This window comes from Arctopsyche grandis, chromosome 7 (assembly GCF_051622035.1).
Source record: "Arctopsyche grandis isolate Sample6627 chromosome 7, ASM5162203v2, whole genome shotgun sequence".
Lineage (NCBI taxonomy): Eukaryota > Metazoa > Arthropoda > Insecta > Trichoptera > Hydropsychidae > Arctopsyche > Arctopsyche grandis.
The window spans coordinates 16,681,905-16,701,328 of NC_135361.1; the positions used below are offsets into that span (position 1 = coordinate 16,681,905).

The window sequence follows — 19,424 nt, forward strand, 5'->3', positions numbered from 1 at the left end:
AAGTCCATCATACTAAAGATAACTATCATAGTAACGAGAACTTGAGAGCCAAATATTGTGTATTCGCGATTTTCATGGCAAAAATTGTCTTTGTGACCACCCTAATGTGACGAATAGTCCAATTACCATTATATTCATTTAATATGTAAATAATTTAAAAGAAACCAGTCCAGTCACAATGTAGGTTTTGGCGCAAAGCTCAAAAATTGCAACCCCTTCAATTTTGTATTACATCATGTATAAAGTTTTAATTATTTAATTACGTAAAATAGTCGTAAGTGACTGATAGCTTGAAATTGTGAGGGTGTTGCAAGTGATTCAGTGATAGTTCCGTAAAAAGCGATCTAGCGCAAGTCACTAATATCTCGATCACGAAACATCTGGCACCCAAACTCCATCAATTGAAAAACTTGTGCGAATTATTGTACTAGATGTTCCGTGATCGAGATTTTAGTGACTCGCTTTTTGCAGAATAATCCGTTTAAGGTCTGACCGCACTTATGCGTCTGCGACACGAACGGCAGCGTGCGGCTAAATATTGTTTGTATGAAATTGTATGAGATATAACGCACTACGTCGCGTGACGCGTAGTGTGTTATATCTCATACAATTTCATACAAACAATATTTGGCCGCACGCTGCCGTTCGTGTCGCAGACGCATAGAGGTATGTTCATACCTATCCAGCACGACCCGAATCCTGCAAGTATCCTGAAAGTACGGACAGTATTCTTTAGTACATTCTATATGGACGCGCATGAATGCGTAAATGCGCATGCGCGAATGGAGTATGAATACGTCCATATAATGTACCAAAGAATACTATCCGCACTTGCAGGACACCTGCAGGATACGGGCCGTGCTGGATATGTATGAACAGACCTTTATTCGGAATACAATAATTTCAAAACGGTATAAAATAAGAAAATTCTCATTTCAAAAATAATTCAGTTTAATTCAATGAAATATCTAATTTTCAAACATTATGACAATAAAATAAATACATTAGTCTCGTCAATTTTTAAAAAATAAATTTGTATAATCAATTTTTAAAATCCCATTGCTTACTTGTAAGTGAAAAAAAGTACTTGACTTACTCAGCTATAAAAAAGTAGAGTTTTTTTATCGTCTAAATAGGCCTCCTAGGGGTTAAGGTCTTAGAATGATCGCACCATCCCATATCAAGGAGAATATGCCACTGAGATAGCTCTTATTTCCTAAGGCCAATTGTATGGACTAGTCATGGACGAATAATCTGGGCGTTGGGTCATATTCCTGTATTTGACGTTTGGTGGCGCGCGCGTTTGGACGTTTACAGTTTTTGCGGTGCATATATTATATTATTGTGATTTTTTTATTCATTGCGTATGTATTACATCACTTATTTATTTGTATTTCAGGCATATTCTATCAAATTTTTGTATTATATTAATTTAAAAGCAAAAATTCGAAATTCGGTGTGATGACTACCGTTCTAAGAGTAAAAAGGCGCCTGGAAGAGAGTCCTGCTGAAGCATTAGTTCTACATTGTAAACGTGCAAGAATCGATGACACCGTAGAACCGATTCCGTCTCTGTTTATGTTCTCAGGCACTGTTAATCAAGAGGTTATTTTCATTTAATTTCACATAGTATTATAATTTTTATATCTTGTAAAATAACTCTTGTTTTATTACTTCAGGATAATGAAAATGGTTGTATCAATCGATTGTTACTCAAAGATAAAAATAGGAATATAATTGATGCAACGAAGGAAGTTTCTAGAATAATAAAACAACTGAAAGATGATAGAAACTCAGCATATCGCAAGAATAGATTAAAAATCGTGAATTACAGTAGAGGACTGTCTATAAATCCCGAGAATAGAAACGCTACAGATATTGAAACGGATTCAAATTTTTCAATACTTGATTTGTATAACCATGAAAGTGAGAAGGAAGAACAAAAATTTGCCTATGATTTATATTTATCGCAATCGGATGATGTGTCAATCGATGTTATTGACATTGAAGGGTCAGTATTTATTTATTTTTCCTATAATGGATTCCTTATATTGCATATATGTGGCCAGTGATGTCTCGAAAATACATATATTGTTGTACTTCAAAAAAAGTAAATGCATAAAATTTTTTGGAATTTGTAGTATACATCCACTAAGCGGAGAACTAGTAAATAGTGCATTTCGTGATGGTAAAGACTCTTCGGATGAAGGTCAAGATGAAGACTCAAATGAGGAAAACAACTGGCGTAATGAATATCCAGACACTGAAGATGATAGCGTTGATGAAGATGATATTATACGTGCCGTACAAAATATGGATTTAGGTGTTCATATGTTAATTTTTATTTTATACATAAAATAATCAATTTTGCCATAGTGACATTTCAGAGTAGTTCCAAGTCGTCACTATGGCTAAATAAACAATATGTAACTTTATGTATTGCTATTTTTTTTAGAGAATGATTTGTCTAGTGAGGATGATGAAGAGGCAATTTATGGCTATGCAAAGAATGATACTGATGCAATTAAAATAAATAAAGATGACGTGGAAAGATATGGACTTGCATATGCCAAATACAAATCCAAAATTTTAAATCGAAACAATGAAGAAGGAGTAGCCTTACCTAAATTGATCGAATATGATGATTCCAAAGCAGTCAAAGATGATTCAGGAACTGTCGATGAAGAAAATGTATTTTTCTATCCCAAAAACGACGATAGTGATGATAATTGTTCGAAGAAATCAAAGGATAGTAACGATTATTCAGATATTGATGAAATTTTTGATTGAAGCTGCAATTTTTTTCCTTAATTGTGTTCACGATATCTTCACTCTCAATCTTACTATAACTCTTAAGATATTAGCATTTTAATTGAGTACTCAGCTTATATTTACATATTTACATACATATTCGTATATAATATTTTATCTTTATAAGTATGTGCTATTCAATTGTCTTATTTAAAAAAAAAACCCCACTCATGATATGAAATGCATTATGTAAATGTATTTATCATTTTTATTCATTTTCACATGAAAATAGCTGTATTTTGTGATTGAATATTATTCAATTATGTTCATGAGCCGATTAACATAGAACTAACAATTTGTAAAACAATTATAGAAAATTAAAGAGAAATACTACAAGTGTAAATATGTAGTTTTATTAATTTTTAAGTACACACATACATATGTAATTCGCTAAAAATTCGTCAAGGTAAATTTTTGATTAAAACTCGTGATTATGAAGTTAACAATAATTTAATTATTTGAACAACCAATACCGAGTTGACACGATACGAGTGCACTCAAACTGAATCTGCAAATTTGGTCACTCGAATGTTCCCACATTTCGAGTAATGCCTGAGTGATAACTCGGTAACAACCTGGTTTAAACAGTGTTTACAAATGGTATACAGTGGTATTAATCAGGGTTTCCCAAATTGAGGGTCGCGACCCCCTGGGGGGCCGTAGGATTTCTCGCGGGGGCCGCGAAAATATTCAATAGAAAGTACAAATATTCATTTATGAATATTTTTCCACATTACATATTTAGGGAATGTATATATTTAAGGAAATATTTATATATGTTATTATTATTATATAAATTATTATATAACTTGAATGAGGATGAAAGGAACAATTGGATAAGAACACCTTTTGCCAAGTCCTTAAAATATGATCATATTACGTGGACAGCCCAAGAAGAGTTGATCGATATCAGATCAGATAATTTGCTTGAAGTGGAATTTAATGAAAAAAGTATTTCAGAATTTTGGTTAAGGTGACAGCAGGAATATCCTGCTATTGGAAAAGAAGCCCTGGTAACTCTTATTCCTTTCACGACTACGTACCAATGCGAAACAGCATTTTCGTAATTACTTATTTAAAAAAATAAGCAAAGGTCATGCCTTTGTTTATTACCCGATATCGATTTGTTATGTAAAAACATGCGACCTCATCTATCGCATTAAATTGTTTCATGTGTGTATAGTTTTTATTTAAAAAAAATATGTTTTTAAGCAAGTTCCTATAATTTTGTGCTGAATATAAATATGTGTATTATTATTGTAATAATTACTGCCAAATAAACCTTTTAACCAGAAAAAAGGTTAAAAGGTTTATTTGGGCATATTTTTTATAGGGGCCGGGAATTAATTCTTTCAGATTTAGAGGGTCGTGACATGAAATTAATTGGAAAGCACTGGTATAAATGGCTCAAACAGTGTTTATAAAACCATCCAAAATTTGTTTCATGGAAGAGGTAACTGTCCACCATTCTTTACGCTTGGTTTTTACATTCGATATAGGCAAGTTTTATATCGTAGATAGGCGCTGCTCAAGATTCTATCCAATCAACAGCTCAACAAAATTTAATCGAACGTGATACTAAATTTAAAATTCAAAATAATGGCATACACTTTCATGTGAACTGCGAAGAATAATGCAGTGATTTACTGGGTAAGCTTGGTTTCAGGATCCCAGTTAGGTATTCTAGACACGTTGCACTCTTTTTACTTAATCCTTTCAAAACCAATTCCCTAAAATATTCCTAGATACAGTGTGTTTATCGTATGCTTAACGGAAAGACGAATGAGGCTGATCTGTTAGGTATTTCCTTAAATCAATTCAGGACTGCCATCAGAAGTCTTGACTGATTGATCCATTTCTATTATATATTCTTTGTACAATTATATTATATAACTATATGTTTAATTATGCATTGTCCTATTTAGTCATATTTTAGTTTTTATTCTTTTCTTTCTCATTTGTTTGTCTATATGTACTGGATATATTATGTATTTTGTAAAAATCTATAATTGGGCTCTGATGCTATTTTGTTATATTTATTCTTTGTTTTTCTGAATTTCTACATATGAGGCCGGTTGATTTTTCAATAAATAAATAACGCGGTGAAGATCAAAGATGAAATTTGTGATCAACCTATGAAATTCAAGGTGCTCACGACTTTGTGTGAAATTTGCAACGTCAGCATTTCCATACATAAGTGAGGTCACCATCGAGAGTATGATTTCTTTCATACCTTGTAAAACTGTTGAAAGAAGTGAAGCAATTTCTGCCGGAGCAAAATTTTGGCACAGTAGTCTTTATGTAAGGATTGTACATATATAAATAAGTATAGTGGACATATTCAATTTTTTATTTATACAGGTAAACCCCAATCCGCCTTCCGGGCCAATTATAAACATCGATAAACAATTTATAGAGTATTTTTTGCAGAGAATTATAGAGACGTAAAGATGGATAGATTTAACAATTTTGAATTTTTGCAGTATTTTTACAAATCAGCGACTTCAAGATGCTGAAAAGCTCGAAATTTGCGAGAAATAGGTCAAGGTTGCAAATTTGTTGGAACCATTTCGATGAAAATCAGATGAAATGGCAAACTCTGAAAGGCAACGATGGCTTTGGAGTCACATATTCAAGTTTTGGCCCATAGCACCGGGCAGGGATTGAACCCGTGACCATTTGGTTCGAAAGCATTACATGCTAACAACTTTAATATACTTATGATCAGTTTATTGGCATCTAACCGCACATTGTTTTTTATCTAAAATATAATGCTTCTATATTTACCATTATATTTTTTGTTTGATATTGATATAATTCGATGACATCTTCACGTTTATTTTATTAACAGTTGCCACCTCTTAGTCTGCCGCAAACCCGGAGATTTTATTTATTTATTTAATGGGAGAGGCGGCATTGCCGATGGACCAAGGGATTTGCCATTTATAACAAGAAGAATAACATGAAAATAAGATAAAAATAAGAGTCAAAATAAAATAAAAACATAAATCAAAATACAACCTAAAATAATAATAATAAAAGAAACAAAAGAAAATACAGTGAGAATTATCAAGTTTATTTTTTAAAGAGGTTTTGGTTAATTCATTTGGTAGATCATTCCAAATTTTAGCTCCTCCATTTGAAAAGAAGTATTCTCTAATTTTTTTTAAGGAAATATAATTTTGCAGTCTGAGAGTATGACCTCTCAGATGATTGTTTTTGTTAAACTTTAGAAGGTCAATCATAAGAAAGTTGTAGTAGTTACATATCATTTTTAAATAAGAAAAGACAAATATCATTTTTATGGTATATTAATTAATTTATACGTAATCGAAAAAATCGCCACGGTATTATTTAGCCCAGAGATTTTTCTTATATAACCGGAACCCGGAGACTTTTGTTAATATTCTTAATAGCCAAAACTTTTGTTAATATTCTTATATAATCCTTACTTTCATTATTGCTGATATATTAAAATGGGTTTACCTGTATTAAATTAATAAATTAATATTAAGATTTCTTGATACTGATAAATTAATTTCTTGATTTCTTGATAAATTAATATTATATTTCTACACTTTTTAATAAGATAAGATGGGTGTGTTGAAAAAGAAACTACATAGCTCTTTTGGGATAGTTTTATATATAGGATGAAATGTTTCCAATACTGCAAAATTTTTGATCGCCGTACTTTTATATAATTTTATTTTATTTTAATTTATTTTCGTTTTTAAGAATTATTTAAGACATATTCGTTGTATGACGATCCATGAGCGGCTACACGACTCATTGCAATTTCTGTATATATACAGCTTTCTGTATTTATACAGCTACTGCGAAATCCGTCGGCTGCAGCTACATATATAGCATCAAATATGAGCCATAATTGGCTTTTATTAGAATTCCTAAGAAATCAGTGTATGTACCTAATGGTAAGAAGGTTAGCTGATTCAGTCAACGTGTGAACTTAGTTTCTCTTTTGGCGCTTCGTTCTTCGGCACTTAGTCATAGAAATTAACAAATATTAATAATTAGGAAAAAATATCACTCCTTGCGACGCCACCAGTGGCGGCTCGTCCATATAGGCTGCGGGCTGCAGTCCTCCTAGTACAGTACAAATTCATGCTATTTTTGTCGTCCACATGGGCTGCGGGCTGCAGCCTCCCAGTATAGTACATATGTATGCTATTTTTATTTTCATTCGACCATCGGTTTGGTTAACGAGCTACTACAGCCTGATTAATCTCTGTAGTCCCCCCACTATGAATTCTCACGAGCCGCTACTGGACGCCACTGATGTGATATTTATATGAAATGAAATGTTTGAAGATTTTTTTAATAAAATATGTAGATCTGTCTCAAGGCATTCATTATATTATATTAATATTTGCCTTCAGTTTAAATCATCACTCACAACAATGTAAATGAATTGTATCATCACAATTACTTTTACCATACATATGTATATACATACGTATGTAGTATGGATGTATATTGATTACTCATTTGACAATTTTGTTTTCTTCTTATATTGTGTGAAAAAATGGTGCACATCCATTTCTATAGTGCATTGGCTCGCATTAAAAATATTGGAAGCTGGTTTCGCACGATAAGGATAAAATAAAGCGGGAAAAAAAAACACCCCAGCGCAGTTTTATCAGCAGAACTGCAAACAAACATTAGCTATCGTCTGAAAAATACACACGCCACCATGTGGGCTTGGCCCCGCTGCGAATTTCATGCAATAAAGGTGCATTATATGCCTTTTTTATCGGACCAAAACGGCACAAAATATTCGTTAGGCGCGCGGATAAATCGTGTTGCATATCTGCCGTAGCGTATTTCAGGAGATACACGCGGAGCCGTGCCAGATCTACAGACATGCCATTTTTTTAAATGTTGTTTTTATTTCAACTTGTTTTTATAATTTACAAATGTTTGTACTTACATATTTATTTTTGTAACCTTTAAATATATTCAAAAAATTTACATACTTGTTTACTAAAAACATACTTTTCAAATGAAAATTGTCGCAAATGTTTATCAAATCAGGATGATGGGACAGGATGATGGGAGGAGGAGTTACGTGATGGTTTTAATTTAAAGATGCATTCATGATTGATAAATAATTTATTGTCTCGGATACTTCTCATAAAATGAATATATATTACATATATTCATCATATATATAAGATATTTAACACAATCACTTAAAAAGAGGCACAAGTCTCTTTATATTTCAATGTTAAAGCCTATTGCTATATGACACTTTCAAAGTGGTTATAATATTTCTATCGGGAGAAAATGTGTATGTGTTTTATTTTTTATTTTTAATTAAATATGTATTTAAATAGTACTGAATGTGAACACAAAGTAATTTGAGATCTCGTGTTTGATAATGTGAATAATTAAGAGAAATGCTATTGTATATGTAATTTTATTTAATTATTATTTTTAAAATCAGTTTTCATGATTATAATAGGGAATTTGAAAAAAAAAAGCTTTTAATACTCACTTTATTGTATTGTATTGCTACGATTTTATTTCGTAATATTTCAAAGCGTAAATTTTGAAATAAACATTACTAGGATTATTCTAGCATAGTATGTAATACTTTGGTATATGATGCATATTATGTATGCATATTATTCTCATTGAAAAAGAATAATTTTCAAAATGTTTAAAGACCATAGGAGAATAAAAATTCAAAGTAGTATACATACATACTGTCAGAAAAGGCCTAGATAAATAATACGGTTTATGTGAGTATATAAAAACTTACAGTATCGAGGAATTATGAAATCTGTTTTTAAGTACTATTTTAATTTTAGAAAATTTATCTTTATGAATTCGAGACCAAACACTTTTTTAGCTCGCAATCAAAGAGCATACTTACTTTTTCTAATTTTGATACAGAGAACAATTATTTCTAATGAAATTCACGTTGATAAATGCATATTATCAGATAACTCTAGCAATGCTTTGGCATAGAGAATATATTATGGTATTTAATTGAATTAATCAATAAAAATGGATAAACAATATTTAAAGTAACTATTAAATTTTACAAATATTTACAATTTCAATGCATTATATCAATGATGGCCACGAAAGCCAATTGTAGATTTTATCTTGTCGTCCGTAGTATAATATATATATATATATATATATATACATATATATATCTATTATAATGTTTTGATGAAATTTCTTTACTAAACTTAATTTTAAAACATGCAAGATTTTCACCAGGATAATGATCATTTATCACAAGCTGCTTCCAATGATTAAAATTTGCTTTCATAACCAGCACTGTAATATATGAAATTTAATATATACACACATATATTGCATATATGTTTTATTTAAACGCCACGTATACAGATTTTCTATAATTACTGAATATTTTGATTATATTATATTCACATTTAAATAATGAAACAGTTTAATAATTGAAATTTACACTTTTATATGTATATATGTTTCAATCACTGGGTGTCTTTATTTGTGATTTATTTTTTTAAATCGTACGTTATTCGACATTGATAATTTTATACCATTTTTTAATGACATTAAGGTTGTATTAAATGCGATCATATATTTATTTTTTTAATATTTATATACATTTGATAAACTAACATATACATAACTTATAATGAAATATCACGAGATAAGAAATGACTTAGAAATTTGTGATATTTTAATATTTTTCCCGTCACTTAAACATACAATGTATACAATTAATATGTGGAGAAAAAGATAAGATTCAATTATAACATTAGAATTAAAACGTAACAATTCATTAATATGTATACTTATCAAGAATACATAATGTACGTATACAATGCCAAGTATTTGTAATATCATGAATATGTATAGGTATAACACGGTTTATTTTTAATAACATACAATAATTACAACTTAAATGCTACATTTATGTGTGTAGTATACATAGTTAATGATAATATAAAGGGAATAACATTTTTAAAACAATATCGGTGTTTAAAGAATCAGGCAGTTCTTGCGTCGAAAGTTCGTCGTTGAAACAAATCTCATAAATGCCTACTGTTTCAGAATAAAGTCAGCATATAATTTCTATTCTAATTTAATTGGATGTGTATATAAATATATTTTAATAAATGTAAGTCCTAAAACTGGCCCGAATTACATAGATTCATTTCAAGAGATTTCTCAGAATTGCAAGGAAGAGCTCAATTTCGTTTGTTCAACAACAAAAATGTTATGTACAATTAATTTTTCAACGATATGATTTTTTTATATATTATAATATACATATATTATATAAGATTAACATTGCACTTGCTATTATATATTATTGAAAATTATTCCTACGAATAAATTTCTATATTGTTCTAAATATATAAATTGGCAATAAGTATCTTACATCTAAACACATCTACATATGTACCTAAATGATTAGAATGCAGAGAGTTAACGTTAATGTAGCGGAGGAAAATGCTTTAGTTTTTCAGATGTGTCAAATTCCAAAACGCGTTTTAACACCGCTGAAAATCCATATTGCAATTTTAAAGCTGAGATGTGAGTTTTACAAGATGGTAGCTTCAGTAGGTCTTGCGGCCAAGTTGTTGTTTCCAGCATTTGCAACATTTTCACCAGCGTGACTGGAACAGTAGAACTTTTTGTGCGCCATAAACGTAGACATGTACTTAAACGGTATATCACAAGACGTGCAGTATTTGGGTCCTACTTTAGCCTCTATCAAATCGGGATCTCCTCCTGTTTCGGGAGTGTCCCTACTCTTGACTTCTTGTTTGATCTCCTTTACTTCAACGAACTCCTTCTTGATCTCATCGTCGGTGTTGGTGACGTCTATTTCACACTCTTGAATTTCTTGCTTGATGATAACGTTGGGTCTTGGCTCGTCGTCGTCGATGGGTGTTGTCGACTTCCTAATGGGCGTTTCATTGCCGTTTAAAACTAAAGATTCCTCTCCCTCGCCGATGAGCGATTGTCCTGGCGATTTTATACCGGAACCACTGTGTACAAGTCTCGTGTGACGAACCACGTTTCCTTTGTAACTCGAACTGTAATTGCAAGCGTCACAGTAGTGTAATCTATCTGGGCGTTGCTCGGGACTTGGAGATGGAACTGGTGGTGGGGCCAAGACTGGGGTCACGGGTGCGACGTTTGGTGCTTCACCGCTTCGCGCTGTCTCATCTTCCAGGATGCAAGTTATGAAGTTCTCCTCCTGTAACAAGAGCAATACAAAAATTAATATTTACATTTCATTGAAATTGCATATGCAGAAGAGGTAGTGATTGTTTACTTGTAAATCGGCAGCTCTTTTCGGGAAGTGCATCCTGATGTGAGTCCTCATGCCTCGTAAAGTATTGCCTTTGTATCTGCAGATGGTGCATCGGAAGGCTTTGACACCACCGTGGGAGTCCATGTGTCTCTGAGCAGCACTCGCTGTGGCGCTGACGACATTGCAGCAGGGACATCTCCAGCCACCACCTTCAGCTCCAACGGCACTTCCGCAAACGTGTCCTGCTTCCAAGACTCCTTTACACTTAGGACACTTTCTGAGGTCAGCTTCGACGTTGTTGACTTGTATTTCAGATCTTTTCAGGCAATAATAGGACTGGTGGGCTGTCAGGTTGTCCAAAGATGTGAATTTGATACCACAAGCGGCGCAAATCAACTGTTGATATTGAGCGACTGGGCTTGTTTTACCGGTGGAATTGTTGTTGGGACTTATCGGTGGACTTCCGGTCGACTTTGATCCGTCTCCATCCTCTGGGTTACCTCTGGCGGAACAGTAGTGCTTTTTATGTGCTAGGTAATTTTCGTATTTGCAGAATACAATGTTGCACTCTTTGCACTTGGACACGCCTTGTTTGACGAGAACTTGGGGTGTAGTTTGTAAGCCCGGAAGTTCTGCCAGCCTCATAGCGATATCTTGAGATAGGATCGATCCTCCCGAACGCAATAGTACGGGATGAATAGCTGCTGAAATAGGAAATGGCATCATCGGATTTCCCATTAGAATTGGAGTTTTGCATTTTGGACTTAGCTGGATGCTCTCGTCCGAATTTGATTTCGGCGTCAGTGTCGTCTGCTTTGGGCTGTTGCTTCGAGATTCTTGATACTTTCTTTTAGGAGATCCATTAGAATTGGGTGAACTACTTTGCTTTGGCGAGGGTGTTAGAGGTGGTGATCCAGGTAATGAAGGTGCACATACAATTTGTTCAGGCGTTATCGATTGCTGTAATCGATTTTCCTTTTCTTGTTCGTCTATTTCATTTGCTAAATTGTTCTTGGTTTCGGGCGTTCTTCGTACGCTCAGATCTAAAGGTGTTGAAGGATCTCTGTTTATTTGAGGCTCACGTGGTTTGTTTGCAGCTTTTAGAACTTCGGATGGAGTATTCGGATGAGACGATCTGGATATTTCGCTAAAAGCTTGTGTCATAGGTTGTATCGTCCCATTGGGCATTAAAAAGCAAGGCGTATCAGGATTGGGAAGTCCCGGCACAGTAGACCCAGCTAAGACACTAGCTCCTCTAAACAAAGAATATGGCACTATCAAAATAGGATTTGTCGGCAATGCTAGAAGTGGTTGAGAGTTGTTCGACACTATGCTAGGTGATGGTGGAGATTTGCAAGTGTCATTCGGAGACGGAGGTGCAGAGCCAGAAGTACAAGAAGAACCACTTTTAGCAGCCGCTGTTGACGTTACAGAAGCAGCAGAGTTGGGAGTTGACTTCATCACTTGCCTCGTATTACAGTAGTGCATTTTGTGCGCTCGGAAGGTTTTAGTTGAGCTGAATCTAATGTCACAGTCGGCACAGTATCTATCTTGGATCAGTTGAATAGGCGGAGAGGATAGATCTGGGTTCGTGTCCCCATTCGAAATCGTAGATCCCGGTAGCGAAGGTGGACTAGGCGATACAGAATGCATTCTCATATGCCTGTTGAGACTGACCTTCTTATCGGCACTGTATGAGCAGTGGGTGCATGTGTATTGTTTACCGGTCCTCTGCACTTTATTTGGATTGTCCGAGCTCGAGTCCTCTTGGTTGTTGGAGTTTGAAGCGTCGGTTGTCGATGTCGATTTTGGATCATCGCCATCTGCAGTCGGCTTGGTGACTCTGTGCGAGCAGTAGTAGGTTTGGTGGGCTTCTAGGGTACTGAGGGATGAGAATCTGATACTGCACGGGGTACACATGTATAATGGCACTGAGAGCTGCCTCTGAGGTACGTCGAGAGGTATGGACGGAGGGCGTGCTACTGCTGGTGGGGTTTGCGACTCGACTGGGAATGGTAAGGGGAATAGTCCGGCGGCAAGGGCTGACTGCAACGCTGCGGGGAGGGTCGCCATGTATTCTGGAGGGGCGACTGGGGTGGTTGGTGGGGGTGTCGGAGTAGGGGCTGCTGATGATGCTGGAGCACGTGCTGGGTCCGTCGCCAAGCTAGTGTTGAGGCGAAGGCGCGGCAACGGTGGACTTCCTGGAACTTCGGTGGCCATTGCTTCCCCCTCATTTACCCATTCCTCATCTTCACCTAGAGACAAACAAAAATAAATATCAATCAAAGCGATAAATACAATCGAACTAAAATCTACATTAAGTACATATGTTTTTGCATTTGCTTCTTTTAGTTAAGTCCCAATTAGTCAATTCGGCGTCTCGGTAATAAATACGCAAATAAATAAGCGATAGCCGATCGACGAATTAGGAATTAATAAGCTCGTAAGGGAGTTTTTCAGTTGTGACCGTCGATAGGGATCTTTAATTAGAGCGGAGAATGCGAGGCCGAGATTAGGATCTCTACTATCATCGTGTGGGTATTATAATATTATACCCTCGATGTACATAAAATAATTAATAAACGTAGTGGTCGGAGACCCCAGATATTTCTCTAGATACCATCTCGGCCCGTGGCACCATGAATCATGTATCTCGCAGCTCGGAATCTCATTACGTTGATAATCTTTACGCTGTTGTGCATTCGATGGCAACAATCGTTACGATTCTTAACACCTTCTGACAATGTTGATTGTTCGTAACAGACGTCTTGTCGTTAATAATACGAGGAAACAGTCAGTGCGACTTTTGCAACTCATGCACGTACAGACTGTATGGAAACTTACAAAGAATTTGTATCAACTTCGGAATATTTTATATGAAACTCGGATTTGCATAGAAACGGGATATTATTTTTTCAAGAGTGAAATATTTGAGTTTGATTTTTTGGTATTTGTATTATCGATCTACATCATTCATGAATTTTTTAATATTGAAAAAACGTTACCAATCTTATCAACTATAATTAAAAGTCTTCCACATTTATATATGTACATATAGTTTTTTCCAATGAATTTAATCCAAATGTGTATAATAATATATGTACATATGTACATACATATATTGCCGAATTACCAAGCGTTGCTCGGGCAGATGAAAGTTGTATGAATTTTGTATGAGGACCTTTTGACGCCATTTAAACCAAGTGTATAAATTAGAATACCACGAGATGGTGTATAAAATTTAGTAGGTTTTAATTGAAAACTGTAGATATGAATAACGGATATATCAAAAATATTCATATTGCTATTTTTTATCATTGAATTGTATAAGTTTTTTGACAGCAATTTAAATGGTCAGTTTTTTTCAATAAATGCTCAGCAACTTTTAAGAAAATTAAGCGATAACTAGACATCAGATGTTATCGTGTCAAACTGATATCAGCGCGTTATAGGAGGTATAAGAAAAAATCATAAAATCATACACGCTACCATTGAGCCATACTGCTGGCTAATATATATAAACATATATAGCATTTGTATTATTATTATATGTCTGGTCACAGTGACGCATTAGAGTATTCTGTGATGTCACTGTGGCAAAAATATGTGAATAAATAATTTAAAATTAAATTATTAGCAAAAATTAAATAAACTTAGTGTTTCTAAGGCAACTTTTCCACCTGCAATAATACATTAAAACTTTGATTTAAATTACATATGTAGGTACATACATGTGTATGCATAGTGCCGATAGCGATAATGAGCTACTGACAAAAACTAAGCGTTGAACACTCTACTTAATGCTTCCATATACAATAAATAGCCAAGCGTAACTTGTCTCTTTGCACACAGCCATATATATAGCAATGTGCAACAAATGAAGATGTAAAAGACTGTAAGTGAACTTTGCATGTTTTGATATCGCACTCAAGCATGCCTCATTCTGCATATCGCAAAGCTCGCGCACCGTGCGACCCCTCTCTTCTCAGCATTCAGACTAAAGCACCAGCTTCACAATCGTAATTTCACCACCGAACAACATATTTTGTCGCATATTGAAATACATTATTAACGTACATATGTACATAATAGCGGCATTAATGTAATAACACACCACCTTTGTGCCAGAAACGGAAAAAAAATCTATTACGGATAAAAATTAGCGCCCATACGACATGCAAATTAATGCGTGTTCGCTGCGTATAATGCTAAGTGTGGCGATTTATGAATTGTGCGTAGCAATTATTTTAATATTAGGCGTATGTAATGCATGTGGGTAAGTGTGGGGAATAATAGTTAGTAGGTGGTGTGTGCATTTGTGATTCGTGCTGTATCTGAGAAGCCCGCATGCACCAGACATGCAAGTTGCGCCACAAAGAAGTCGTCACGTTTGTCATTAAGAGTGCAGCAGCATCCAGATGCAGTTGCCATATTAACACATCTCTTCCCGGGCGGTGTCATCTCGTGCGCATGAGCCTTTTATCGCAATCGTTTGATGTCTTTCTTTTGTTGCATTCGTTCTATTTATGTACGTTAGAGTCAATGCATTATCTGCCGGCTATTGCACTCACTCAATAACGGTAAAATAGTCACATTTTTTTGTTGTTGGTAAATTTTTAACTAAAACTGCTGTCTAGTGTAATCATTTCCAGTTACATATGAATAATTCCACTCAATGAATATGCTATCATTTAATTTGATTGAAATAATTGATTTGAAGATTGTTATATCAAGAAAAAAGCATGCGTGTAAGTTCACGCACGATAGAAGTGAACTTTATGAGTTGAAAATGAAATAGTATTAGATTGGGGGACAAAACTCTACTCTAGAAGACACTTTGGTAAAACGTACATGCTGACCCTTTCACCCCATCGCCACCAATAGCATTTCGCACGTACATATGTACAATGTTCTATTGTCTGGACTACAGCCAAATACAAGTTGACTTGAATGAATTGAAACAAGACGAGAGACGCGGTATTGATTAAAAATGAGTATTAAATCATAAAATACAGAGCTAATGGTCATCTATATATAATAACGGGCAACTTAGTGGGAAACTTGGTGGGAACGTGGGTAAAAATTTTATAATCAAATTGGCGAAACTTGATAACGCTTGGAAGCTGAATAACTTCAGATTAGCAAGAGAGATAGGCAAAGGAGTTACTAATTTTAGAGGAACCGTTTCAATTAAAATTGGAAAAATTAGCAAACTCTGATAAGAAACGATCGACCTGGAGTTACAAACCTAGGTTTGGCCAGCAGCGGGACTTTAGTGGGACTCTAATTCGTGACCACTCTGTTTGAAAGCATAATATGCTAACAACTAGTCCACGTAGCTGGTTTGATGTTTCTTGTAATGTTTGATGATCTATGTTTTTAATTGGCCTTGAATAATACTTACAAATATTGACAATATATGTCGTGTTAGTAAAAATGGGTATATACTTGTATAAAATAAATATATAAAAAAACTATTTCTTTCCAAAACTATTGGGGTTATAAAAAATAAGCTTTTCGTTACTACTTCTGTAACACTTCCATTTCAATAATGAAATGGACTAAATTGAAATGATTCGTTTGCAGATGCATTGAGAAAATGTTTCTCATTTCTGACTCGATTCGATTTCAGAAGTTCCGTAACAATTTATCATTGGCACTCAATCCGAACTAAACATGAACGAATGGCTTTACATGAATAGCATTGCACGCCTATGCTTTCCAATTCCAGATCGAGCTAGAATTTAATTTAATTTATATAGCAATAGACGTATTGCGAAGAAACAAAACGTTGCGTTTCACAATAATTGTACGAAATAATAAAAATGATCGAATCCGACCGCGAGGTGGTGGGGTCCGTTAAACGTGAGATAGATACGCGAGATTTGGCGAGCTCGCGCGCAAAACGAGAAAAGGGATTACCGAATTTCGTAAACAAAAAGCGGAGCGAAGCGAAATAATAAAAAAAGGTCGGTCAAAAAAACGCGTAACCGATCACCATTAAACTGAAAAGTATTTTAATGAAGACGACGACGGAGGCGAAAATAAGAACCGGGAGAGGGGGAAGGAAAAATAAAAAGCCTCCACACCTTTATTCAATGGTAATCTTGTCGATCTGATTTACAGTCTGTCCATTTCCCTGATTTGTAGGTTGAACCTCACCGAGCCCATTGTGAATCAGATGGCATTTCCGATACCGCAGCGCAAATAAAATAGTGTTAAATTCACCATCCAACCGGTGACTGGACCTGGACCTCTCTCGCGCCGCCACGATTCCCCAACATCTCGACAGTCGATATTACGACACACCCCGTATCTGTTATATGTACCTAAGCCATAAATTCGCTCAATTTCATATTAATTTAAAATGTCAGATGCATTTATTGCCCGATTAAATATTAAGCATGGCATACAAGCAAGGCAGCAACAGGTGTTTCTAACGAATACATTGGATTTACCTGAATTGCTGATTATGTTTATCTATTGTTTTTTTTTCAGTTGAAAGCACCACATATACATATATCTATTGGCAACAACGTATATTAGTTGTAGAGGTTATACATAATTCCTATGATTGTTTTTGTTAAATTTATTTTATCTTGATAGTTAGTCTTAAGTTTATATTTTAGTATTAGATCCAGTACTCAGTATAATAATACAGAGCATCCATTCTTAAATTTCATAAAATTTATATTTTCCCATGATGCCATTACGGTTTGCTCCAGAATGACACCTATGGTATTAAACTCGTACATATATATTTTTTTGTTTTGCCGATTTGATGAGGAACCGTTTCAACAACGAAATCAGATAAATCGGCAAACTCTGGAAGAAAATGATCGGCTTGGAGTCACAAATATCCAAGACTACATAAATACTTCTGAATAAATTATCTTCACTCGAGGTCAATCCAGGACTTGAACCCGGGATCCCACGATGGTGAGCATTAATCCAACCACCGAACAATTCACCCAGATTCCACTACGTCATTTTTTACTTTTATCTACATCTGTATATGTACTTGGATACTTTTCGATCCTTAATTTTTCAGAAAACGTAATTTTAATTGTCTGACATTGTGTATCATCGCATTGACTTCAACAATATATAGAAATATTCCTTCTTCTTTTTAACATTATTCAAAATTGAATCACAGATTCAACAGCTTGATTACTTTAAATCAGATGAACTAATGCTATAACTGGAACATGTCCCAAATAAAAAAATCATTTCTGAATGTACATATATAAAGATTAGTCGATTGGTGCTTGTCGACCACTGGTTTACTAGCGCTGATCACCTGATCTCGCTTTCGCGCGAAAAAAGCTGTATACAACAACTAATAAGGTCTCTCGATCCATCGACCAATGATGTATCTGTGTTGAGATTACACGCCGAGTATAAATATTAGGCGGTTTTGTTCCGTGTTTCATTTGGAGCTGGCAGACCGACGGATCAAGGACAATAAACTATCTCTACCACTACTGTTGCATCTTTCACTCCGATCTAGGAAACCGCTCTACACGTCCACGCTTCAATATAAAGTTCATTTAATTTTCCTTACCATCAAAGTGTGATTCCATAAATTATTAACTGCTAATACTGCTGAGTACATTCTTATTAGTAATATTTTCTGAAACATTCTAAGTACATATGTACATACGTGCCCATGTCAGCTTAATTTAGATATCTCAACATTCATTGTTTAAAACGGAGCTTTAAGTTTATCAGACGTACATATATAGATTAGCCCAATTTGTTTTCAGCATCACGTTTAATGTTAGTGCCAATTTTATCTGACATAGGCAAAGTTGTTGATGACTTTGATCTATGTTTCCGTCACACATACAATGTAATTGAAAGGTAAATATTAAACGGGGTGAAGTATGAGAATCGTGGTGCTGAGCATTGTCCAGTCGAGATCGGTCGCATAATGAAAACATTGGCCGGTGTCCGCGCGAAAGGACACGAGCGTCTGCGGCCCCAACGATACCATCAAATTAGTACCAGAAGACAAAATAACAATTGGGAGTGTGAGGCGAGGGGCCGCCGCCCACCTCAGATGAATATCGGGGGCCCCCGACGCGGACGCCGCCCCCGGGACCCGCGTGGGGCCATTGCCATTGTCAACATGGGACACGACACCTCATCCAATAATTCGCATTGATAAATCACATCACCTATTTCTGAACAGGAAACGAACAATTGCTGATTTATCTCCACCATAAAAACTGCCCAAAAAGTTCCTATTGAAAATAAAAAGATAACGTTAAAACGAAAAAGGCATACCGACGACTACATACATATGTTTATTGAAATTTCAAGA

The 19,424-nt window shown here is 34.9% G+C and overlaps 2 protein-coding genes across 2 annotated transcripts in view; one reads left to right on the top strand and one right to left on the bottom strand.

Moving 5' to 3' along the window:
• The first annotated feature begins 1,236 nt into the window (after positions 1–1,236).
• On the top strand, positions 1,237–3,152 carry fs(2)ltoPP43 (female sterile (2) ltoPP43). Its single transcript, XM_077434888.1, has 5 exons — positions 1,237–1,325; positions 1,400–1,605; positions 1,680–2,011; positions 2,142–2,323; positions 2,456–3,152. Exons 2-5 carry the CDS (start codon positions 1,462–1,464, stop codon positions 2,788–2,790), a joined length of 993 nt encoding a protein of 330 aa, XP_077291014.1. The 5' UTR covers positions 1,237–1,325; positions 1,400–1,461; the 3' UTR covers positions 2,791–3,152.
• A 6,550-nt stretch (positions 3,153–9,702) lies between these two features.
• ush (Zinc finger protein ush) overlaps positions 9,703–19,424 on the bottom strand; it is a 258,650-nt gene continuing 248,928 nt past the window's right edge. The window contains exons 2-3 of the mRNA XM_077434879.1: positions 11,120–13,353; positions 9,703–11,041 (exon numbers count right to left, since the gene is read on the bottom strand). Coding sequence (XP_077291005.1) covers positions 10,379–11,041; positions 11,120–13,318 — 2,862 coding nt within the window. The 5' untranslated portion in view covers positions 13,319–13,353 and the 3' untranslated portion in view covers positions 9,703–10,378. The remainder of the gene's footprint in view (positions 11,042–11,119; positions 13,354–19,424) is intronic.